Here is a 27,369-nt window from a genome sequence, read left to right on the forward strand (position 1 = left end):
ACCAGCACTATGATTTCCAGCACTACTGTCTCTAGTACAATCATCACCAGTACTATTATCACCAGCACTATTGTCACTAGTACTATCATCAACACTATGATTACCAGCACTACTGTCACTAGTACCATCAACACCAGCACTGCTGTCACTAGTACCATCATCACCAGCACTATGATCACCAGCACTACTGTCACTAGTACCATCATCACCAGCACTATGATCACCAGCACTACTGTCACTAGTACCATCATCACCAGCACTATGATTACCTGCACTACTGTCAATAGTACCATCATCACCAGCACTATGATTACCAGCACTACTGTCACTATGACCATCATCACCAGCACTATGATTACCAGCACTACTGTCACTAGTACAATCATCACCAGTACTATCATCACCAGCACTATTGTCACTAGTACTATCATCAACACTATGATTACCAGCAGTACTGTCACTAGTACCATCATCACCAGCACTTCTGTCACTACTACTATAATCACCAGCACTATGATCACCAGCACTATTGTCACTAGTACTATCATCACCAGCACTATGATTACCAGGACTACTGTCACTATTACCATCATCACTAGCACTATGATTTCCAGCACTATTGTCACTAGTACAATCATCACCAGTACTATCATCACCAGCACTATTGTCACTAGTACTATCATCATCAACACTATGATTACCAGCACTACTGTCACTAGTACCATCATCAACAGCACTACTGTCACTAGTACCATCATCACCAGCACTATGATCACCAGCACTACTGTCACTAATACCATCATCACCAGCACTATGATTACCTGCACTACTGTCACTAGTACCATCATCGCCAGCACTATGATTACCTGCACTACTGTCACTATTACCATCATCACCAGCACAATGATTACCAGCACTACTGTCTCTAGTACAATCATCACCAGCACTATTGTCAATAGTACCATCATCACCAGCACTATGATCACCAGCACTACTGTCACTAGTACCATCATCACCAGCACTATGATTACCTGCACTACTGTCAATAGTACCATCATCACCAGCACTATGATTACCAGCACTACTGTCACTATGACCATCATCACCAGCACTATGATTACCAGCACTACTGTCACTAGTACAATCATCACCAGTACTATCATCACCAGCACTATTGTCACTAGTACTATCATCAACACTATGATTACCAGCAGTACTGTCACTAGTACCATCATCACCAGCACTTCTGTCACTACTACTATAATCACCAGCACTATGATCACCAGCACTATTGTCACTAGTACTATCATCACCAGCACTATGATTACCAGGACTACTGTCACTATTACCATCACTAGCACTATGATTTCCAGCACTATTGTCACTAGTACAATCATCACCAGTACTATCATCACCAGCACTATTGTCACTAGTACTATCATCATCAACACTATGATTACCAGCACTACTGTCACTAGTACCATCATCAACAGCACTACTGTCACTAGTACCATCATCACCAGCACTATGATCACCAGCACTACTGTCACTAATACCATCATCACCAGCACTATGATTACCTGCACTACTGTCACTAGTACCATCATCGCCAGCACTATGATTACCTGCACTACTGTCACTATTACCATCATCACCAGCACAATGATTACCAGCACTACTGTCTCTAGTACAATCATCACCAGCACTATTGTCAATAGTACCATCATCACCAGCACTATGATCACCAGCACTACTGTCACTAGTACCATCATCACCAGCACTATGATTACCATCATCATCACCAGCAGTCTCTCCAGTACTCTGTCATCCGCTCCATCATCCTTATGATCATAGTCTTCAGCATAGTTATGTTTTGTGTTGGACAAAGAAAGGAGAGCCCCCCCCCCCATGCAGAACAGCATATGGAACCCTTACTCTTCAGTATCTCATCAGAGAGCGCCCCCTTCTGTATTTCTATCAATAATCTAGACATTTTTGTGACTCGTGAAACGTGTTCAGTCTTTATCATGCAATTATGCAATTATATTGGAACAGTAGGAAGATACTTTTAAAGTTGAAATTGACTCCCAAAATAGTGGGACTGTGCAGCTGCACAGGTGGCACCTATGGTATGTCCACCCCACGTTTTCACCAGCACCATCCTAGTCAAGAAAGTTATAAGCATCATCCATCGCCACCATTCAAAGTCTAACAACTTGTAACAAGTAATCCTTAATTACAATTATTGTGCGGAATAAACAGGTCTTCTGACCAAAAGAAAGAGTAAAATGTCAGTTCACTGTTTATGTAAGTGCTGGCTGTGGACTGTTGGATGTAAATGTGTGACCTTTCGTCAGTAAGTAAAGTGGCAGAAAGGTGCAGTAATTATAAACGTATTCATGAACGAAGTCTTACCCGATAAATGTTACAAGTAAATACTGGTCTGACATCGCTGATAGGTCGATTTTTATAGTTAATCACTGACGCAATGATCTACTCATGTGAATGCACCTACACCATCGGTAGTAGCAACGGCACCATCATTACCACCAACGCCACTGTCATCAGCACAACTGTCACCTGCACCATGATCATCACAATCAACATCGCCATCTTCCTAATTATCAACATCATCATTGTCATCAGTATCAATATCATCATTATCAATATAATCATCTTCCTCATTATCAATTTCATCATCATCATTATCAATATCATCATCTTCCGCATTATCAACATCATCATTATCATCAATATCATCATCATCATCATTATCATTATCTTCCTCATTATCAATATCATCGTCATCATTATCAATACCATCATCTTTCTCATTATCAATATCACAGTCTTCATCATTATCAATATCATCTTCATCATTATCAATTTCATAATCATTATTTTCATCAATATCATAATCTTCCTCCTTATCAATACCATCATCATCATCATTATCGATATCATCATCGTCATCATTATCAATAACATCAGCATCATCATTATCAATATCATCATCTTCATCATCATCACCATGAGGTCATCTTCATAGTTATGATCTTTATCTGTGTTGTAGTCAACATCGTCACAATATTATCATCACCATCATTATTTGCATCAATATCATCATCATTGACATCATCATTATTATTATCTATATCATCATCCTTACTACAAACAACATCATTATCATCATTACCTTCATTATCATCATCACAACCAATATCATCTTTAAAATCATAATTATCATCATCATGACCATTGTTATCTTCATCGTCATCTCCAATGTAATCATCGTTATAATTATTATCTATCATCATTGTCATTATTATTAACATCTTCATCACCATTGTCATCATCATCATCAAGGTCATCATCTTTATTATAATCATTCTAATAATTATTCTCAATGTCATCATTATCACCATAATCATCTGTATTATCATCACTTTTAAAATAATTATCATTAATATCATCATCAACCCCATCATCTTTACTATCATCATTTTTATCATCAACATTACTATCATCACTATTGTCATAATTATTATTATCATTATTAACATCATCATCATCATTTTAGAGACAAGTTACTCAGTTTCATTACTTTTGGAAGGTCAGATCCGTCGGTGTCTATGACTTTCCTTCACTTCTATCTTCTCAGCCGGAGATAAGATGGTGAACTCTAGAAAACACCCAGGATTCCTGAAAAACGGAGTTGTTTTCAAGCCCACAAGGTTAATGGTGACATCCACAGCCAAGTCACATGTGCAGCCCTGACCGGGGCGGGAATCCTAAGGTTTTACCAGTTACTTAGTGCACAATCCATCTTATTTGGACTCCATGTTTTTATTTTGAGGTTCCTTTCATCACTTCCAACCAGTTGCCGTCAAAATAAACTCCATTCTGTGGCAGCCCCTGTGGGGTAACATTACTTGTGGCTTTAATACACAGTCCTGTCATTTTTGGGGGGATCTGAGGGGCTCCTCTGCATATGTGCACACTAGGTTTGCCCTAAACTATATATTAATGTATCATCCACATGATTCCAGAACCAAGGATTCCAGGAGGAGACCATTGTCCACAACCACAACATCTCTCTGCCTCCGCCAGCTTGGCTTCCTTCCCCTAGTGAATCCTTGTGCTCCCGGCCGACAAATTGATGACAATGCCCTTCATCTATCGCTCAATGCATAAGTTACCATGTCATTCCAGCCTGCCCCGGGAATGCCCCAAACAGGTGGGAAAACCCCTCCAATCCCAGTGCAGTTCATAATCCCACCCTGTTGGCTGTCCAGTTTATTTGCAGGATTGTCCTGGCAGAAACTGATTTTTTATTATACATACGGTACCCATGGTCCAGCTTTGATGCATTTCTCAGGGGTCAACAAGGACTATCTGACTTGACTGCAGCAGCTCAGCCCTATGCAAAGCAAGCAGCAATGTTCTTACCCCATCCTATAATATTCAGGAGCAACTATTTCAATAATTTGTACTAAAGTTGTTCTAATATGGAAACAGACAAGATGGGCGCATTCACCCCTCACAGATATCGATGATCCTCGGTCAATCATGATCCAGTCACCAGTTTACCAGTTGCCCTTCTTTGAAATGTTTTTGGTAGGTACAATCCACTGCATGCCAGGAACACCCCACAAGACCTACCGTATACCGGGAACACCCTACAAGACCTACCGTATACCGGGAACACCCCACAAGACCTGCCGTATACCGGGAACACCCCACAAGACCCGCCGTATACCAGGAACACCCCACAAGATAAGCCGTATACCGGGAACACCCCACAAAAACTGCCATATACTGGGAACACCCCACAAGACCTGCCGTATACTGGAAACACCCCACCAGACCTGCCGTATACCGGGAACACCCCACAAGAGCCGCCGTATACTGGGAACACCCCACAAGACCTGCCGTATACTGGGAACACCCTACAATACCTACCGTATACCGGGAACACCCCACAAGACCTACCGTATACCGGGAACACCCCACAAGACCTACCGTATACCGGGAACACCCCACAAGACCCGCCGTATACCGGGAACACCCCACAAGACCCGCCGTGTACTGGGAACACCCCACAAGACCTACTGTATACCGGGAACACCCCACAAGAGCCGCCGTATACTGGGAACACCCCACAAGACCTGCCGTATACTGGGAACACCCTACAATACCTACCGTATACCGGGAACACCCCACAAGACCTACCGTATACCGGGAACACCCCACAAGACCTACCGTATACCGGGAACACCCCACAAGACCCGCCGTATACCGGGAACACCCCACAAGACCTACTGTATACCGGGAACACCCCACAAGAACCGCCGTATACCGGGAACACCCCACAAGACCTGCCGTATACCGGGAACACCCCACAAGACTTGCCGTATACCGGGAACACCTCACAAGACCTGCTATATACTGGGAACACCCCAAAAGACCTGCCATATACCGGGAAAACCCCAACAGGTCTGCCATATACCGGAAACACCCCAAAAGACCTGCTGTACACAGGGAACACCCCACAAGACCTGTCGTATACCGGGAACACCCCAAAAGACCTGCCATAAACCAGAAACACCCCACAAGATCTGTCATATACCTGGAGCACCCCACAAGACCTGCCGCATACTGGGAAGACCGCAAAAGACCCGCCGTATACTGGGAACACCCCACAAGACCTTCCGTCTACCAGGAACACCCCACAAGACCTGCCGTATACCAGGAACACCCCACCAGACCTGCCATATACCTGGAGCACCCCACAAGACCTGCCGTATATGGGGAACATCGCACAAGACCTGCCATATACCGGGAACACCCCATAAGACCTGCCGTATACCGGGAACACCCCAAAAGACCTGCCATATACCTGGAGCACCCCACAAGATCTGCTATATACCGGGAACACCCCACAAGACCTGCCATATACCGGGAACACCCCACAAGACCTGTCGTATACCGGGAACACCCCAAAAGACCTGCCATAAACCAGAAACACCCCACAAGATCTGTCATATACCTGGAGCACCCCACAAGACCTGCCGCATACTGGGAAGACCGCAAAAGACCCGCCGTATACTGGGAACACCCCACAAGACCTTCCGTCTACCAGGAACACCCCACAAGACCTGCCGTATACCAGGAACACCCCACCAGACCTGCCATATACCTGGAGCACCCCACAAGACCTGCCGTATATGGGGAACATCGCACAAGACCTGCCATATACCGGGAACACCCCATAAGACCTGCCGTATACCGGGAACACCCCAAAAGACCTGCCATATACCTGGAGCACCCCACAAGATCTGCTATATACCGGGAACACCCCACAAGACCTGCCATATACCGGGAACACCTCAAAAGACCTGCCGTATACCGGGAACACCCCAAAAGACCTGTCGTATACCAGAAACACCCCAAAAGACACGCCGTAAACCTGGAGCACCCCACAAGACCTGCCATATACCTGGAGCACCCCACAAGACCTGCCGTATACCGGGAAACCCCAAAAGACACGCTGTATACCTGGAGCACTTCTTATAAAAGTTTTTGGGGGCACCATGGACAATGTACTACTGGGATCCAACCTTGACCAATGAAAATGGAAACAACAACACAAAGAAAAGACAAGCAAAGGTCATAAAAGACGGGGATCACCAGGCAGCAGGATGGTATGCAAAAAGAATTACACAACTTTATTGAGGTATAACATAGATAATGAGAACAATAAAAACATTTAAAAACAATTTGAAAAAAGACTATTGCCCATAATAAGGCACATGCCTGGAACCAATGTTATGGGAAACAATTAGAGAAATACATAAGTACATGCATATACACCTGGTCCTAAGGGACCTATATGGACAGCATACTAATCAATCTTGAGATATATAGACAAAAAATAGTCATCATGAGACCCTAACAAATATAGAAAAATATAGAAAAAAAATAAATAAATATTTATATATATAAATAGGTACTTCTTAGAGAGACTGAAAATAGGTCTATAATAAGGCCTTTAGGTTAACAGTCATAGATTGTATGTGCCCACCAGGAACAGATAGTAATAAATGTATACTCTCAATACAAATGAAAGGGGCAAATATCAATGCCCAACATGTCCTATAAAGAAATCCAGCTTAGAGATAATCAGAGTATAACATTCCAGGTACGTTAGTTACCCACAAGTGAACTAGGACCAGAACCAGCACGTCCATATTTCCCCCATGAAGCAAATGGACCTAATAACCCTCAGAAAATACCAGGCATGAAAAAGAAAAACGAAAACCCGACGCGTGTCGCCACTAGAGTGGCTTCATCAGGGGTATGATTTGCTGGTTCTGGTCCTAGTTCACTTGTGGGTAACTAACGTACCTGAAGGCCTTATTATAGACCTATTTTCAGTCTCTCTAAGAAGTACCTATTTATATATATATAAATATTTATTTATTTTTTTTCTATATTTTTCTATATTTGTTAGGGTCTCATGATGACTATTTTTTGTCTATATATCTCAAGATTGATTAATATGCTGTCCATATAGGTCCCTTAGGACCAGGTGTATATGCATGTACTTATGTATTTCTCTAATTGTTTCCCATAACATTGGTTCCAGGCATGTGTCTTATTATGGGCAATAGTCTTTTTTCAAATTGTTTTTAAATGTTTTTATTGTTCTCATTATCTATGTTATACCTCAATAAAGTTGTGTAATTCTTTTTGCATACCATCCTGCTGCCTGGTGATCCCCGTCTTTTATGACCTTTGCTTGTCTTTTCTTTGTGTTGTTGTATACCTGGAGCACCCCACAAGACCTGCCATATACCTGGAGCACCCCACAAGACCTGCCGTATACCGGGAACACCCCACAAGACCTTCCGTATACTGGGAACACCCCACAAGACCTGCCATATACTGGGAACACCTTGCTAAAATTGTCCTTTAGGAGATACTCTGACCCAGTCGTATGGACTTCTTATGGCCTATTGAAGTTGTCATGTTGGTGACTGGCCACTATGTGTCACTGTTGCACCACCACACAAGACTATAGCACAACATCTAAACAGGGGTATACATGGGAGGGGGGTGCGGGTGTACACCACCAGTAAAAATAAATTATGATCCACTTCTCCATTAGTTCCTTGCTGTCAGCAGGTAGTGATCAATAGCTCACACCGTGCATTAACCATCCACTCAATGCCCACTGAGAGCCTCTGTGTGTCACTGGGGAGATAATGTTCCCTTTGTGACCTAGGATGCCATGGTCCCACCACAGGCTACATCCCAATAGATCACGGCCTGCAGAGCATCACCCCAGTATGTCATGCTCTGCGTACACTATGACGACAGCCGACCTGGGAATAGGTAACACGCACAGAATCCCAAGTAGAAGCCATGCGAGCGTTCATTAGAAGTCAGCGCACACTCTGATGGTGCACGGCTGCTCCAATATTGCATCACTGAGCTCTTACCCCGCTCCTGCACAAAACATGTCTACGAACACTATATCAACAATCACGTACAAATACGCCCAGGCGTGGGCGAGGTACAACTTAACAACATCCCAGCGGGGTGTAAAGCTGCACGGCGCAGACCCGCAGAACAATGCCGAGAAAGGAAAGGAGCTGCAATGTGTCGATGCTAAGGATGCAATGTAATGATCTGGCGTGTGCAGTGCACCCCGGCGCATGCAGGATCTGTCACCTTACAGAAGTCTGGCACAATGCAGTGTGTACGTCTGAGACCACTATAATAATCATAATAATAATAGTAATAATAATAATCCGCAGCCTGTGTCCCTGTCCAGCATTTCCCTTTAAATTCTTTGTCTCAGCACAATCAATACTTTCTCTACATTTGACCTAAGACTCCGCCATATCAGCCTGCAGTGTGCACGACATTGTCTCACAATAGTGTGTAGGTCACATGATAATTCTGCTATAATGCTGCAGTGCATTGGCAGTTCGGTGCTACAATGTTGCAGCTGACTGATACACTCTGAGATAAGTTCACATAGTAGAAGCCTAGGGCTGGTGTTGTATTGCTCTGTGTACATGTATTGTGGTTTTCAGTGACCTTTGCCTTGTCTACAGTTCTTGTATTACAGTCTATATAATGTGTTACTGTGCTGAGATATAAAGTGATATATAATGTCCTGGTTGCAGTGACGTCACTCTGCAGCGCACTGTGCAGTGGTGGACCGTGCAGAGTCACATCAGTGTGCGGGATCAGTCATATGCCAATGTTAATGCAGTGTGTAGTCTCAGAACACGGTGACTGAGGGACTGCATTGTACTGTATTGTAATCTCTCAAGCTCCAGTGTTGTGTTGTATCACACCTCAGGGACCAGTGTATCATAGTCCAGTGAGTAGTTACAGTGTCTCATGGTCCTGTGTTGATTTAGTGAGTAATAGTCCGGTGAGGTGTTGACTTGTAATGTATGGTCCGTCTCATGGTCCAGTGTTGTGCTGCAGTATATTGTGTCTCATAGTCCAGTGTTGTGTTGCAGTGTCTCAGGGTCCAGTGTTGTGTTGCAGAGTCTCAGGGTCCAGTGTTGTGTTGCAGAGTCTCAGGGTCCAGTGTTGTATTGCAGTGTCTCAGGGTCCAGTGTTGAGTTGCAGTGTCTCAGGGTCTAGTAGCAGTGTCTCAGGGTCCAGTATTGTGTTGCAGAGTCTCAGGGTCCAGTGTTCAGATGAGGTGTCTCACGTTCCAGTGTTTGTTGCAGTGTCTCAGAATACTGTGTTGTGTTGCAGTGTCTCAGGGTCCGGTGTTGTGTTGCAGTGCCTCTGGGTCCAGTGTTGTGTTGCAGTGTCTCAGAGTCTAGTGTTGTGTTGCAGTGCCTCAGGGTCCCGTGTTGTGTTGCAGTGCCTTTGGGTCCAGTGTTGTGTTGCAGTGTCTCAGGGTCCATTGTTGTATTGCAGTGTCTCAGGATCCAGTGCTGTGTTGAAGTGCCTCAGGGTCCAGTGCTGTGTTGAAGTGCCTCAGGGTCCAGTGCTGTGTTGCAGTGCCTCAGGGTCCAGTGTTGTGTTGCAGTGCCTCAGGGTCCAGTGTTGTGTTGCAGTGCCTCAGGGTCCAGTGTTGTGTTGCAGTGTCTCAGGGTCCAGTGCTGTGTTGCAGTGCTTCAAGCTCCAGTGTTTTGTTGCATTGTCTCAGGGTCCAGTGCTGTGTTGCAGTGTCTCAGAGTCCAGTGTTGTGTTGCAGGGTCCAGTGTTGTGTTGCAGAGTCTCAGGGTCAAGTGTTGTATTGCAGTGTTTCAGGGTTCAGTGTTGTGTTGCAGTGTCGCAGGGTCCAGTGTCATGTTGCAGTGTCTCAGGGTCCAGTGTTGTGTTGAAGAGTCTCAGGGTCAAGTGTTGTGTTGCAGAGTCTCAGGGTCCAGTGTTGTGTTGCAGTGCCTCAGAGTCCAGTGTTGTGTTGCAGTGTTTCAGGGTTCAGTGTTGTGTTACAGTGTCGCAGGATCCAGTGTCATGTTGCAGAGTCTCAGGGTCAAGTGTTGTGTTGCAGTGTCTCATGGTCCAGTGTTGTGTTGCAGTACCTCAGAGTCCAGTATTGTGTTGCCGTGTTGCAGGTTCCAGTGACATATTGCAATGTCTCAGGGTCCAGTGTTGTGTCTCAGGGTCCATTGTTGTGTTGCAGTGTCTCAGGGTCCAGTGTAGTGTTGCAGTGCCTCTAGGTCCAGTGTTTTGTTGCATTGTCTCAGGATCCAGTGCTGTGTTGCAGTGTCTCAGGGTCCAGTGTTGTGTTGCAGTGCCTCAGAGTCCTGTGTTGTGTTGCAGTGTCACAGGGTCCAGTGTTGTGTTGCAGAGTCTCAGGGTCAAGTGTTGTGTTGCAGTGTTTCAGGGTTCAGTGTTGTGTTGCAGTTTCGCAGGGTCCAGTGTCATGTTGCAGTGTCTCAGGGTCCAGTGTTGTGTAGAAGAGTCTCAGGGTCAAGTGTTGAGTTGCAGTGTTTCAGGGTTCGGTGTTGTGTTGCAGAGTCTCAGGGTCAAGTGTTGTGTCTAAGTGTCTCATGGTCCTGTGTTGTGTCTAAGTGTCTCATGGTCCAGTGTTGTGTTGCAGTACCTCAGAGTCCAGTATTGTGTTGCAGTGTCGCAGGGTCCAGTGACATATTGCAATGTCTCAGGGTCCAGTGTTGTGTTGCAGTGTTTTAGGGTTCAGTGTTGGGTTGCAGTGTCGCAGGATCCAGTGTCATTTTGCAGAGTCTCGGGGTCAAGTGTTGTGTCTAAGTGTCTCATGGTCCAGTGTTGTGTCTATGTGTCTCATGGTCCAGTGTTGTGTTGCAGTACCTCAGAGTCCAGTATTGTGTTGCAGTGTCGCAGGGTCCAGTGACATATTGCAATGTCTCAGGGTCCAGTGTGTCTCAGGGTCCAGTGTTGTGTTGCAGAGTCTTAGGGTCAAGTGTTGCAGTGTTTCAGGGTTCAGTGTTGTGTTGCAGTGTCGCAGGGCCAAGTGTTGTGTTGCAGAGTCTCAGGGTTTAGTGTCATGTTGCAGTGTCTCAGGGTCCAGTGTTGTGTTGAAGAGTCTCAGGGCCAAGTGTTGTGTTGCAGAGTCTCAGGGTCCAGTGTTGTGTTGCAGTGTCTCAGGGTCCAGTGTTGTGTTGAAGAGTCTCAGGGCCAAGTGTTGTGTTACAGAGTCTCAGGGTCCAGTGTTGTGTTGAAGAGTCTCAGGGTCAAGTGTTGAGTTGCAGTGTTTCAGGGTTCGGTGTTGTGTTGCAGTGTCGAAGGGTCCAGTGTCATGTTGCAGAGTCTCAGGGTCACGTGTTGTGTTGCAGTGCCGCAGAGTCCAGTGTTGTGTTGCAGTGTCGCAGGGTCCAGTGTTGTGTTGCAATGTCTCAGGGTCCAGTGTTGTGTCTCAGGGTCCAGTGTTGTGTTGCAGTCTCAGGGTCAAGTGTTGTGTTGCAGTGTTTCAGGGTTTGGTGTTGTGTTGCAGTGTCACAAGGTCCAGTGTTATGTTGCAGAGTCTCAGGGTCCAGTGTTGGGGTGAAGAGTCTCCGGGTCAAGTGTTGTGTTGCAGTGTTTCAGGGTTCTTGTTGTGTTGCAGTGTCGCAGGGTCCAGTGTCATGTTGCAGTGTCTCAGGGTCCAGTGTTGTGTTGAAGAGTCTCAGTGTCAAGTGTTGTGTTGCAGTGTCGTAGGGTCAAATGTTGTGTTGCAGAGTCTCAGAGTCCAGTGTTGTGTTGAAGAGTCTCAGGGTCAAGTGTTGTGTTGCAGTGTTTCAGGGTTCAGTGTTGTGCTGCAGTGTCGCAAGGTCCAGTGTCATGTTGCAGAGTCCCAGGGTCCAGTGTTGTGTTGCAGCATCTCAGGGTTTAAGTGTTGTGTTGCAGAGTCTTAGGGTCGAGTGTTGTGTTGCAGAGTCTCAGGGTCCAGTGTTGTGTTGCAGTGTTTCAGGGTCCATTTTCGTGTTGCAGTGTCTCATGGTCTAGTGTTGTGTTGCAGTCTCTAGTGTCATGTTGCAGTGCCTCAGGGTTCAGTGTAGTGTTGTAGTGTCTCGGGGTTCAGTGTTGTGATACAGTGTCTCAGGGTCTAGTGTTGTGTTGAAGAGTCTCAGGGTCAAGTGTTGAGTTGCAGTGTTTCAGGGTTCGGTGTTGTGTTGCAGAGTCTCAGGGTCAAGTGTTGTGTTGCAGTGTCTCATGGTTCGGTGTTGTGTTGCAGTGTCTCAGGGTTCGGTGTTGTGTTGCAGTGTCGCAGAGTCCAGTGTCATGTTGCAGAGTTTCAGGGTCGTGTTGTGTTGCAGTGTCTCAGGATCAAGTGTTGTGTTGCAGTGACTTAGGGTCCAGTGTTGCGTTGCAGTGTTTCAGGGTCCAGTGTCGTGTTGCAGTCTCTAGTATTGTGTTACAGTGCCTCAGGGTTCAGTGTTGTGTTGTAGTGTCTCGGGGTTCAGTGTTGTGATACAGTGTCTCAGGGTCTAGTGTTGTGTTGCAGTGTGTAATCCATCACATGATGCAATATTGTGTTTCAGAAAGTTATGTATCATGCTCCAGTATTCTTTTGCAATATTGCATGGTCTAGTGTTATTTTGCATTGTCTAGTCTGTCTCTTGGGCCAGTGTTGTGTTGTGTTGCAGTGTCAAATTGTTTGGTTTGGTTTTGCAGCGTCTCTTGGTCTTGTGCGTAACAGTCTCATAGTTCAGTGTGGTTTGGCAGAGTCACATAGTCCAATGTTATTTCGCAGTGTGTATTCTGTCTCATGGTCCTGTGGTATGCTGCAGTGTGTTGTCTCATAGTTCGGTAGTGTGTTGCACTCACTCTCACTCCTATTTTTCAGTGTCTCATAGTTCATTGCTCTGTTGGAGTGTCTCATGGTCCTGGGAGTTTTGCAGTGTCACATTGTCCAGTCTTGTGTTGCAGGGTCTCATAGTCAAAGGTTGTGTTTCAGTTTGAAGTCTCATTGTTTGATGTATTGCAGTTTGTAGTCTCACAGTTTGGTGTTGCAGTGTGTAATCTCACGGTTTGGTGTGTTGCAGTGTGTAGTCTCATGGTTTGGTGTTGTAGTGTGTAGTCTCATGGTTTGTTGTGTTGCAGTGTGTAGTCTCATGGTTTGGTGTGTTGTAGTGTGTAGTCTCATGGTTTGGTGTGTTGCAGTGTGTATTCTCACGGTTTGGTGTTGCAGTGTGTAGTCTCACGGTTTGGTGTTGCAGTGTGTAGTCTCATGGTTTGGTGTCTTGTAGTGTGTAGTCTCATGGTTTGGTGTTGCAGTGTGTAATCTCATGGTTTGGTGTGTTGTAGTGTGTAGTCTCATGGTTTGGTGTTGCAGTGTGTAGTTTCATGGTTTGGTGTGTTGTAGTGTGTAGTCTCATGGTTTGCTGTGTTGCAGTGTGTAGTCTCATGGTTTGGTGTCTTGTAGTGTGTAGTCTCATGGTTTGGTGTTGCAGTGTGTAGTTTCATGGTTTGGTGTGTTGTAGTGTGTAGTCTCATGGTTTGCTGTGTTGCAGTGTGTAGTCTCATGGTTTGGTGTCTTGTAGTGTGTAGTCTCATGGTTTGGTGTGTTGCAGTGTGTAGTCTCACGGTTTGGTGTTGCAGTGTGTAGTCTCACGGTTTGGTGTTGCAGTGTGTAGTCTCACGGTTTGGTGTGTTGCAGTGTGTAGTCTCACAGTTTGGTGTTGCAGTGTGTAGTCTCATGGTTTGGTGTGTTGCAGTGTGTAGTCTCATGGCTTGGTGTGTTGCAGTGTGTAGTCTCATGGTTTGGTGTGTTGCAGTGTGTAATCTCACAGTTCGGTATGTTGCAGTGTGTAGTCTCACAGTTTGGTGTTGCAGTGTGTAGTCTCACGGTTTGGTGTTGCAGTGTGTAGTCTCACGGTTTGGTGTTGCAGTGTGTAGTCTCACGGTTTGGTGTTGCAGTGTGTAGTCTCACGATTTGGTATTGCGGTGTGTAGTCTCACAGTTTGGTGTTGCAGTGTGTTGTCTCGTGTTCGGGTTGTGTTGCAGTGTGTAGTCTCACGGTTTGGTATTGCGGTGTGTAGTCTCACAGTTTGGTGTTGCAGTGTGTTGTCTCGTGTTCGGGTTGTGTTGCAGTGTCTTGTGGTCCAGTCTCCAGGGTCTTCACCTTGTAGTCCCCTCCTCGGTGTGCAGTGGGTCGCGTGGAGAAGCTTCTTACCTGCACTGTGAGATCCAATGCAGCCCATGCTGATCGCTGTGTGGGATGGAGGCTGTGGGTGTCGAGAGCTGAAGATTTGGGGGCTGACGGATTGACGCCACTTGGGGTGATGGATGGAGGACGGTAAAGGCTGGATGAAGGTAGAGAGGGGAGAGGAAAGGATCGGAGGATGGAGGAAGGGGCAGAGGAAAGGAGAAAGGATGGAGAAAGGGGGGAAAAAAGGAAAAAAAGAGGAGAGAGGAGAAAGGGGGGGATACACGGAGGAGGTTCCCCGTCACTGGGGTCTCGGATCTGGGATCATTCTGGGATGTCTCCGGACGTGACGAGCAGACACAGCCCTCTCTCCTGTCTCTCTCTTTCCTCCCCCTCTCTCTCGCTCCCTCTCTTTCTCAGGGATGCTCAGGGACCAGCAGCCCTGGGCGGGGGAGGAAGGATGAGACTCACAAACAGAAGGAGTGAGGATTGGCTGAGGGGGAGGAAACAGCTGGGAGAGACGAGCTGTCACATCCACGGGGCATGCAGTCTCTTTGGCACAACGCTGTCTATTTGGAGATCCCCAGCTGCCGCCTTGATGTCTCTTCTTTTCCGGATGGACGGCGATGGTTGTCGAGCTGCCTCCGTCTTGGTTGTGCGCAGATGTAGCAGAGCTGAGTTTCGCATTTGTCCATGTGCACTCACATAGTGACCGTGAAGAGCGAACGCTGCAGCCTCAGGCAGGGAAATGTCACCTCCAGCTCTGCTACATCTGATTCTCTTGCGAGGGTCACCTGTTTGGAAGCCTCCTGTCAGCGTCTCCTCCTCGGCTCTGTGGATGTGGGTCTGTGGTACAACCTGTGCATAGCTCCCACTCACTGCCGCTCCCTCCGCCCTCCGCTCCCTGTCCGTCTGTCTCATTATGTTTTCTGGGCAGGTTTATCCAGCAACCATCAATTCTCGGCATCATAAAGGGGAAGAGAAACGGGGAGGAGGCACCATGCCGCAGGTCACAGCGCCTGGGCTTATGTGCAGGACCACTCACCCAAAGCCCCCACTGCCCTGTGCCGGTGGTGGCCTCTAAACTTTGGGATAGTTGTGGCCTAACTTAAACTCGTGTCCTGTTCCATTTACTTTTAGGGCACATTATAGCGGTATTAATTGTGCCCCGCGTGGCACCGTCACCTGGTCACTATGTAACGTTCTTACCTGGGCACTATATAAAGCTGCTATTAGGACACTAAAGAGAACTTCCAGGTGTTCGTTATATGGAACTGTTAACGGGACGCTATATACAGTGCCTTATACAAGTATTCACACCCCATGAACTTTTCCACATTTTTTTACTTTACACCCACAAACAAATAATTTATTGGGATTTTATGTGATGCAAAAACAAAGTAACAAGTATTACAGAGTTTTCTAGATATAAATCTGAACATTGTGAGGTGCATTTGTATTCACCCCCAAGTCAATACTTTGTAGGACCACCTTTATTTGCAGAAACTGCTGCATTCTTTTGGTGTCTGTCTCTCCCAGTTTTGCCCATCTAGAGGTGACATTTTGCCCCTTCTTCTTTGCACACTCTCGCTCAGTGAGATTGGATGGAGACGTCTGTGATCAGCAATTTTCACACCTTGTCACAGATTATCAATAAGATTTGGTTCAGGATTGTGACTGGGCCGTTCACAAACAGGAATATTCTTTGATATAAACCCTCCATTATAGCTCTGACAGGATGTTGAGGATCGTTGTCCTGCTGGAAGGTGAACCTACGCCCCAGTCTCAAGTCTTTTGCAGCTTCTAACAGGTTTTCCTCCAGGATTTCCCTGTATTTAGCTCCATCCATCCTACTATCAACTCTGATCAGCTTCCCTGCCCCTGCTGAAGAAAAGCCTCTCCACAGCACGATGCTGCCACCTCCATGTGTGACGGTGGGGATGGTGTTTTCAGGGTGATGTGCAGTGTTAGTTTTCTGCTACACATGGTGTTTTGCATTTAGCCCAAAATATTTTTTTTTTCTTCTCTGACCAGAGTCTCTTCTTCCACATGCTCACTGTGTCTCCTACATGGCTTTTTGCAAACAAGACTTCTTATGGCTTGCTTTCAAAAACTGTATTTATTCTTGCTATTCTTCCATAAATGCCAAATTTGTGGAGTATACAACTAATTGTTGTTCTGTGGACAGATTTTCCCCCTGAGTTGTGGATCTCTGCAGCTTCTCCTCAGTGACCATGGGTCTCTTGTCTGCTTCTCTCATTAGTGCTCTCCTTTCTTGGGATGTCAGGTTAAGTGGACGGCTGTGTCTTGGTAGGTTTGTAGTTATGCCACACTCCTTCCATCTGTGGATGACGGATTGAACAGTGCTCCATGAGATGTTCAGAGCTTGGGCTATTTTTTACAACCTAACCCTGCTTTAATCTTCTCCACAACTTTATCCCTCACCTATCTGGTGGGCTCCTTGGTTTTCATGATGCTGTTTGATCCTTAATGTTCTCAAACCTCTGAGACCTTCACCGAATAGCTGTAGTTATACTGAGAATAAATTACACAGGTGGACACAACGTACTAATTATGACTTCTCGAGGAAATTGGTCACTCAGGATTATATTTAGGGGCATCAGAATACAGAGGCCTGTATACAAATGCACAGAACAATGTTCAGATTCAGATTTTTTAAACAATTAGAAAATCTTGTACTATTTAATTTACACATCACAAATACTTGTTACTTTGTGTTGGTGCCACATAAAATCCCAATAAAATACATTTATGTTTGTGGGTGTAACGTGAAAAACTGTGGAAAAGTTCAAGGGGTATAAATACTTTTTCAATGCACTGTAACAGAGATTTGGACTCTATATGGAACTGATAATTGGAGAAGAGAAGCATAACAGAAACTCGTCACCACTTCTGTATTTATCACCCACTCCTGATTTTGGCTACAAATACTGATGTGAAATACTGACCAAATACTGAAGGTGTGAACGCGGCCTTACATGGAATCTATAGAGCACTGTTATTTGGACATTGTATAGAACTGTTATAAATACAGGCAGATACTTACCATCATGTAATACCAATGACCCCCAACATCCAGCCAATGGCATTAAGAACAAGGAGTCCTGGGGGTGATGATCCGGCCCCAGATCCCTGATCTCACATCATCCCGTCTGTCTGGGATCACATGAAGAGACAGAATGATCCGCACAAGCAGGGCCAGCTCCAGGCTTTTGAGGGCCCCGGGAGAAAGAGTCTCAGTGGCCCCTTTAACACATACCACGATTCATGATGCACAGATACAGCAGAGAAATATAGGTGTAGTACAATGCCAGATTTCACTTCTTACATGAGTGACAGCTATTGTAAATTCTACAATACCATACAGCAGAGGGGCTTTATATAAGTCATCCCCTTATATGCCAATTTTTGTGTCCTACTCCCTCTTCCTCAGTTACCAGCAGGCATACATTGAATATGACAATTTTTTAATGGAAAACTTTTTAAAGTAAACAATAGAAAGTATTAACGTAGAACATTTGTAAAAGTGCAAAATGGGTAGCATATAGCACAGCCACGTAGTATATAGCACAGCCCACATAGTATATAGCACAACTACATAGTATATAACAGCCCACGTAGCATATAACACAGCCCACGTAGCATATAACACAGCCCACATAGCATATAGCCCAGCCCATGTAGTATATAGCACTGCCCACGTAGTATATAACACAGCCCACGTAGTATATAACACAGCCCATGTAGTATATAGCACAGCCCATGTAGCATATAACACAGCCCACGTAGTATATAGCCCAGTCCATGTAGTATATAGCACAGCCCACGCAGTATATAACACAGCCACGTAGTATATAACAAAGCCCACGTAGTATAAAACACAGCCTATGTAGTATATAGCACAGCCACGTAGTATATACCACAGCCCACGTAGTGTATAGCACAGCCATGTAGCATATAACACAGCCCACGTAGCATATAGCACAGCCAATGTAGTATATAGCACAGCTCATGTAGCATATAGCACAGCCCACGTAGTATATAACACAGCCACATAGTATATAACACAGCCCACGTAGTATATAGCACAGCCCATGTAGTATATAGCACAGCCACATAGTATATACCACAGCCCACGTAGTATATAGCACAGCCACATAGCATATAACACAGCCTACGTAGCATATAGCACAGCCCATGTAGTATATAGCACAGCCCACGTAGTATATAACACAGCCACGTAGTAACAGCCACGTAGTATATAACACAGCCCACGTAGTATATAGCACAGTCACGTAGTATATAACACAGCCATGTAGTATATAGCAGTGTGGGCACCATATCCCTGTTAAAAAAAGAATTAAAATAAAAAATAGTTATATACTCACCTTCTGGCGCCCCCCCGGAACCAGCCCAGGCCTTAGTGATGGTCATGCCAGCTACTGTTCCCAGTGATGCTTTTGTGACAATGACCTGTGAAGACGTAGCGGTCTCACGTGATCCTACGTCATCTGGGGTCATTTTGCAAAGCATCACTGGGAACGGGAGCTACAGGGAGCATCGCGAGGAGCGGGAAGGCTATGGGGGCCGCCGGCAGATGAAAATAGCACGATTTTTTATTTTTTTTTAACATTATAACTTTTTACTATTGATGCTGCCTAGACAGCATCAATAGTAAAAAGTAGGTCAAATTTGTCAAAATGGGCCCCCCCATCTCGCTAGGGCCCCAGCACTTGCCCGGGTGCTGACGCCAGCCCTGCGCACAAGCCTCATACACAGGAGATCTGGGGTCAATTTTCCAAGATATCTGGAATAATCTCCTGTCAAGATCCTTCAAAACCTGTGTACAAGTGAGAAGAAGTGATGGAGGTCACGGGTGGTCACCAGATACTGATAATGGAGGTGATGGGCGGTCACCAGATACTGATAATGGAGGTGAAGGGCGGTCACCAGATACTTGCACTTTTGCACAGTACTGTAAATGGAACTGTTCTGCTGACACAGTATGGAACTATTATTCAGACACTATATACGGTACTTGCTCACTATGATTGTGTTACTATATAATACACATTCAAAATAATTTAACACAACCCATCACAACTAATAATTTTTTTGTATTGAAAAGTATTTAATGAGGAATCGATATATTCTCCTGTAATGGATGTGAAATGACAACCACTATGGATTGTAATGGCTGTTACGTCTGTGTCTGGTCCTGGAGGAGAACCGGAGCTGTAATCATAGTGCAGATCATGGAGCATGCAGGGACAATTCCCAAGGCTTTAAACATGTTGTCGTCTTTGTGCTCGGCCGTATCGTGTCCTTCTGGACGTCTTGGTTTTCTGGTTCTGTTCTTTACTATGCTGATTGCTGCTATCAGGACCTTTGTCTTATCAGATGTGAGGTGGTCTTCATTTTTTCCAGTTAATCCTTTATTTTCAGTTCATTTAATGTTTGATAAAGAAAAAAAATGTCACAACTGTTTATGGACCCAATTCGGGCTTTATTTCACTTGTATGTATGTCGTACGGCAGGACACTGAACAGAGAGATCATTAGATCGGGGTCTCAGATCAGGTCAAGATCAATTAATCTTCATTGCACAAAACGAACCGAAAAATGGGAACAAATATAGAAAATAAAGATATATTCCAAAATGACCGGATTCAGGGAACTTAAAATGCGTATACCGTTTTATCTCCAGTTCAGGAAGTCAGGGAACAGAGCCTGATACAGAGACCCAGAGGACACGAAATATGGAGTCACCGAGTCAATCTGGTCTGAGGCATTACTGTAATGAAGATGCAGATTCCCTTTAGTCATATAACAGGTGATGGGACTAAACATCGGGACCACATATTATTGGGCTTCCTATTCTAGGAACCATCCAGAGTAATATCCAGGCAATCACATGTATTTGTTACCCTCAGTCCTTCCATAACACTAAGGTAAACTTTGTCTATAAAAATGCCATACTCCGTGCCACGAAGAGTTAGTTACAATTGTCTTATGCTTAAAACGGTTCCCTGCCTCCCCAAATGATCTGAAATGCTACATATATACACAGAATCATATCATGTATCTTAATCTCTGTATACAAGCAGTTCCCCCTAGTGATGGCTGCAGACAGAATCTTATCATGTATCTCTGTATACAGGGAGCTCCCCCTAGTGGTGGCTGCAGACAGGATCTTATCATGTATCTCTGTATACAAGGAGCTCCCCCTACTGGTGGCTGCAGACAGGATCGTATGTATCTCTGTATACAGGGAGCTCCCCCTACTGGTGGCTGCAGACAGGATCTTATGTATCTCTGTATACAGCGAGCTCCCCCTAGTGGTGACTGCAGACAGGATCTTATCATGTATCTCTGTATACAGGGAGCTCCCCCTACTGGTGGCTGCAGACAGGATCGTATGTATCTCTGTATACAGGGAGCTCCCCCTAGTGGTGACTGCAGATAGAATCTTATCATGTATCCCTGTATACAGGGAGCTCCCCCTAATGGTGGCTGCAGACAGGATCTTATCATGTATCTCTGTATACAGGGAGCTCCCCCTAGTGGTGACTGCAGACAGGATCTTATCATGTATCTCTGTATACAGGGAGCTCCCCCTAGTGGTGGTTTCAGACAGAATCTTATGTATCTCCGTATACAGGGAGCTCCCCCTAGTGGTGGCTGCAGACAAAATCTTATCATGTATCTCTGTATACAGGGAGCTCCCCCTAGTGGTGGCTGCAGACAGGATCTTATCATGTATCTCTGTATACAGGGAGCTCCCCCTACTGGTGGCTGCAGACAGGATCTTATGTATCTCTGTATACAGGGAGCTCCCCCTACTGGTGACTGCAGACAGAATCTTATCATGTATCCCTGTATACAGGGAGCTCCCCCTAGTGGTGACTGCAGACAGGATCTTATCATGTATCTCCGTGTACAGGGAGCTCCCCCTAGTGGTGACTGCAGATATAATCTTATCATGTATCTCTGTATACAGGGAGCTCCCCCTAGTGGTGGTTGCAGAGAGGATCTTATCATGTATCTCTGTATACAGGGAGCTCCCCCTAGTGGTGGCTGCAGACAGAATCTTATCATGTATCTCTGTATAGAGGGAGCTCCCCCTAGTGGTGGCTGCAGACAGGATCTTATCATGTATCTCTGTATACAGGGAGCTCCCCCTACTGGTGGCTGCAGACAGGATCTTATGTATCTCTGTATACAGGGAGCTCCCCCTACTGGTGACTGCAGACAGAATCTTATCATGTATCCCTGTATACAGGGAGCTCCCCCTAGTGGTGACTGCAGACAGGATCTTATCATGTATCTCCATGTACAGGGAGCTCCCCCTAGTGGTGACTGCAGATATAATCTTATCATGTATCTCTGTATACAGGGAGCTCCCCCTAGTGGTGGCTGCAGACAGGATCTTATCATGTATCTCTGTATACAGGGAGCTCCCCCTAGTGGTGACTGCAGACAGGATCTTATCATGTATCTCTGTATACAGGGAGCTCCCCCTAGTGGTGACTGCAGACAGGATCTTATCATGTATCTCTGTATACAGGGAGCTCCCCCTAGTGGTGGCTGCAGACAGAATTTTATCATGTATCTCTGTATACAGGGAGCTCCCCCTAGTGGCGGCTGCAGACAGGATCTTATCATGTATCTCTGTATACAGGGAGCTCCCCCTAGTGGTGGCTGCAGACAGAATTTTATCATGTATCTCTGTATACAGGGAGCTCCCCCTAGTGGTGGTTGCAGACAGAATCTTATCATGTATCTCTGTATACAGGGAGCTCCCCCTACTGGTGGCTGCAGACAGGATCTTATCATGTATCTCTGTGTACAGGGAGCTCCCCCTAGTGGTGACTGCAGGTTTAATCTTATCATGTATCTCTGTATACAGGGAGCTCCCCCTAGTGGTGGCAGCAGACAGGATCTTATCATGTATCTCTGTATACAGGGAGCTCCCCCTAGTGGTGACTGCAGACTGGATCTTATCATGTATCTCTGTACACAGGGAGCTCCCCCTAGTGGTGGCTGCAGACAGGATCTTATCATGTATCTCTGTATACAGGGAGCTCCCCCTAGTGGTGGCTGCAGACAGTATCTTATCATGTATCTCTATACAGGGAGCTCCCCCTAGTGGTGCCTGCAGACAGGATCTTATCATGTATTTCTGTATACAGGGAGCTCCCCCTACTGGTGACTGCAGACAGGATCTTATCATGTATCTCTGTATACAGGGAGCTCCCCCTAGTGGTGGCTGCAGACAGGATCTTATCATGTATCTCTGTGTACAGGGAGCTCCCCCTAGTGGTGACTGCAGATATAATCTTATAATGTATCTCTGTATACAGGGAGCTCCCCCTAGTGGTGGCTGCAGACAGGATCTTATCATGTATCTCTGTATACAGGGAGCTCCCCCTAGTGGTGACTGCAGACAGGATCTTAACATGTATCTCTGTGTACAGGGAGCTCCCCCTAGTGGTGACTGCAGGTATAATCTTATCATGTATCTCTGTATACAGGGAGCTCCCCCTAATGGTGGCAGCAGACAGGATCTTATCATGTATCTCTGTATACAGGGAGCTCCCCCTAGTGGTGACTGCAGACAGGATCTTAACATGTATCTCTGTGTACAGGGAGCTCCCCCTAGTGGTGACTGCAGGTATAATCTTATCATGTATCTCTGTATACAGGGAGCTCCCCCTAATGGTGGCAGCAGACAGGATCTTATCATGTATCTCTGTACACAGGGAGCTCCCCCTAGTGGTGGCTGCAGACAGGATCCTATCATGTATCTCTGTATACAGGGAGCTCCCCCTACTGGTGGCTGCAGACAGGATCTTATGTATGTCTGTATACAGGGAGCTCCCCCTACTGGTGACTGCAGACAGAATCTTATCATGTATCTCTGTATACAGAGAGCTCCCCCTACTGGTGACTGCAGACAGAATCTTATCATGTATCTCTGTATACAGGGAGCTCCCCTTAGTGGTGGCTGCAGACAGGATCTTATCATGTATCTCTGTATACAGGGAGCTCCCCCTACTGGTGACTGCAGACAGAATCTTATCAAGTATCTCTGTATACAGAGAGCTCCCCCTAGTGGTGACTGCAGACAGGATCTTATCACGTATCTCTGTATACAGGGAACTCCCCCTAGTGGTGCCTGCAGACAGGATCTTATCATGTATCTCTGTATACAGGGAGCTCCCCCTAGTGGTGGCTGCAGACAGGATCTTATCATATATCTCTGTACACAGGGAGCTCCCCCTAGTGGTAGCTGCAGACAGGATCTTATCATGTATCTCTGTATACAGGGAGCTCCCCCTAGTAGTGACTGCAGACAGGATCTTATCATGTATCTCTGTATACAGGGAGCTCCCCCTACTGGTGGCTGCAGACAGGATCTTATGTATCTCTGTATACAGGGAGCTCCCCCTACTGGTGACTGTAGACAGAATCTTATCATGTATCTCTGTATACAGGGAGCTCCCCCTAGTGGTGACTGCAGACAGGATCTTATCATGTATCTCTGTGTACAGGGAGCTCCCCCTAGTGGTGACTGCAGACAGGATCTTATCATGTATCTCTGTATACAGGGAGCACCCCTAGTGGTGGCTGCAGACAGGATCTTATCATGTATCTCTGTGTACAGGGAGCTCCCCCTAGTGGTGACTGCTGACAGGATCTTATCATGTATCTCTGTATACAGGGTGCTCCCCCTAGTGGTGGCTGCAGACAGGATCTTATCATGTATCTCTGTGTACAGGGAGCTCCCCCTAGTGGTGACTGCAGACAGGATCTTATCATGTATCTCTGTATACAGGGAACTCCCCCTAGTGGTGCCTGCAGACAGGATCTTATCATGTATCTCTGTATACAGGGAGCTCCCCCTAGTGGTGACTGCAGACAGGATCTTATCATGTATCTCTGTACACAGGGAGCTCCCCCTAGTGGTAGCTGCAGACAGGATCTTATCATGTATCTCTGTATACAGGGAGCTCCCCCTAGTGGTGACTGCAGACAGGATCTTATCATGTATCTCTGTATACAGGGAGCTCCCCCTACTGGTGGCTGCAGACAGGATCTTATGTATCTCTGTATACAGGGAGCTCCCCCTACTGGTGACTGCAGACAGAATCTTATCATGTATCTCTGTATACAGCGAGCTCCCCCTAGTGGTGACTGCAGACAGGATCTTATCATGTATCTCTGTATACAGGGAGCTCCCCCTACTGGTGGCTGCAGACAGGATCGTATGTATCTCTGTATACAGGGAGCTCCCCCTACTGGTGGCTGCAGACAGGATCTTATGTATCTCTGTATACAGGGAGCTCCCCCTAGTGGTGACTGCAGATAGAATCTTATCATGTATCCCTGTATACAGGGAGCTCCCCCTAATGGTGGCTGCAGACAGGATCTTATCATGTATCTCTGTATACAGGGAGCTCCCCCTACTGGTGACTGTAGACAGAATCTTATCATGTATCTCTGTATACAGGGAGCTCCCCCTAGTGGTGACTGCAGACAGGATCTTATCATGTATCTCTGTGTACAGGGAGCTCCCCCTAGTGGTGACTGCAGACAGGATCTTATCATGTATCTCTGTATACAGGGAGCACCCCTAGTGGTGGCTGCAGACAGGATCTTATCATGTATCTCTGTGTACAGGGAGCTCCCCCTAGTGGTGACTGCTGACAGGATCTTATCATGTATCTCTGTATACAGGGTGCTCCCCCTAGTGGTGGCTGCAGACAGGATCTTATCATGTATCTCTGTGTACAGGGAGCTCCCCCTAGTGGTGGCTGCAGACAGGATCTTATCATGTATCTCTGTATACAGGGAACTCCCCCTAGTGGTGCCTGCAGACAGGATCTTATCATGTATCTCTGTATACAGGGAGCTCCCCCTAGTGGTGACTGCAGACAGGATCTTATCATGTATCTCTGTACACAGGGAGCTCCCCCTAGTGGTAGCTGCAGACAGGATCTTATCATGTATCTCTGTATACAGGGAGCTCCCCCTAGTGGTGACTGCAGACAGGATCTTATCATGTATCTCTGTATACAGGGAGCTCCCCCTACTGGTGGCTGCAGACAGGATCTTATGTATCTCTGTATACAGGGAGCTCCCCCTACTGGTGACTGCAGACAGAATCTTATCATGTATCTCTGTATACAGCGAGCTCCCCCTAGTGGTGACTGCAGACAGGATCTTATCATGTATCTCTGTATACAGGGAGCTCCCCCTACTGGTGGCTGCAGACAGGATCGTATGTATCTCTGTATACAGGGAGCTCCCCCTACTGGTGGCTGCAGACAGGATCTTATGTATCTCTGTATACAGGGAGCTCCCCCTAGTGGTGACTGCAGATAGAATCTTATCATGTATCCCTGTATACAGGGAGCTCCCCCTAATGGTGGCTGCAGACAGGATCTTATCATGTATCTCTGTATACAGGGAGCTCCCCCTAGTGGTGCCTGCAGACAGGATCTTATCATGTATCTCTGTATACAGGGAGCTCCCCCTAGTGGTTGTTTCAGACAGAATCTTATGTATCTCCGTATACAGGGAGCTCCCCCTAGTGGTGGCTGCAGACAAAATCTTATCATGTATCTCTGTATACAGGGAGCTCCCCCTAGTGGTGGCTGCAGACAGGATCTTATCATGTATCTCTGTATACAGGGAGCTCCCCCTACTGGTGGCTGCAGACAGGATCTTATGTATCTCTGTATACAGGGAGCTCCCCCTACTGGTGACTGCAGACAGAATCTTATCATGTATCCCTGTATACAGGGAGCTCCCCCTAGGTATCTCTGTATACAGGGAGCTCCCCCTAGTGGTGGCTGCAGACAGAATCTTATCATGTATCTCTGTATACAGGGAGCTCCCCCTAGTGGTGGCTGCAGACAGTATCTTATCATGTATCTCTGTATACAGGGAGCTCCCCCTAGTGGTGGCTGCAGACAGGATCTTATCATGTATCTCTGTATACAGGGAGCTCCCCCTACTGGTGGCTGCAGACAGGATCTTATGTATCTCTGTATACAGGGAGCTCCCCCTAGTGGTGACTGCAGATATAATCTTATCATGTATCTCTGTATACAGGGAGCTCCCCCTAGTGGTGGTTGCAGAGAGGATCTTATCATGTATCTCTGTATACAGGGAGCTCTCCCTAGTGGTGACTGCAGACAGGATCTTATCATGTATCTCTGTACACAGGGAGCTCCCCCTAGTGGTGACTGCAGACAGGATCTTATCATGTATCTCTGTATACAGGGATGTTGTGAATTTGGATTCTGGGCTCCCCCGGTGGCTACTGGTGGAATTGAACTGGTGTCTTCATCTTCTCTGTTCACCTGTTCCCATCAAGATGTGGGAGTCGCTATATAACCTTGCTGCTCTGTTAGTTGCTTGCCGGTCAACAATGTTATCAGAAGCCTCTCTGTGCTTGTTCCTGCTCCTAGACAACTACTAGATAAGTTGGACTCTTGTCCATGTTTGTTTTTGCATTTTGTTCCAGTTCACAGCTGTAGTTTCGTTACTGTGTCTGGAAAGCTCTTGTGAACGGGAATTGCCACTCTGGTGTTATGAGTTAATGCCAGAGTTTTAAAGTAATTTCTGGATGGTGTTTTTGATAGGGTTTTCAGCTGACCATGAAAGTGTCCTTTCTGTCTTCTGCTATGTAGTAAGTGGACCTCAAATTTGCTAAACCTATTTTCATACTACGTTTGTTATTTCATCTCA

The 27,369-nt window shown here is 46.1% G+C and overlaps 1 protein-coding gene and 1 long non-coding RNA gene across 6 annotated transcripts in view; one reads left to right on the forward strand and one right to left on the reverse strand.

Moving 5' to 3' along the window:
* Positions 1–15,484, reverse strand: part of FAM131B (family with sequence similarity 131 member B) — a 115,781-nt gene extending 100,297 nt beyond the window's left edge. For all 4 annotated transcript variants that reach the window (XM_077258097.1, XM_077258096.1, XM_077258095.1 and 1 more), the window contains exon 1: positions 14,618–15,484. In XM_077258097.1, coding sequence (XP_077114212.1) covers positions 14,618–14,645 — 28 coding nt within the window. In that variant the 5' untranslated portion in view covers positions 14,646–15,484. The remainder of the gene's footprint in view (positions 1–14,617) is intronic.
* The window catches only part of LOC143769482 (uncharacterized), a 126,660-nt gene that overhangs the window by 79,771 nt on the left and 19,520 nt on the right, over positions 1–27,369 (forward strand). The gene's annotated exons all lie outside the window — the stretch shown is intronic.

This window comes from Ranitomeya variabilis, chromosome 4, assembly GCF_051348905.1.
Source record: "Ranitomeya variabilis isolate aRanVar5 chromosome 4, aRanVar5.hap1, whole genome shotgun sequence".
Lineage (NCBI taxonomy): Eukaryota > Metazoa > Chordata > Amphibia > Anura > Dendrobatidae > Ranitomeya > Ranitomeya variabilis.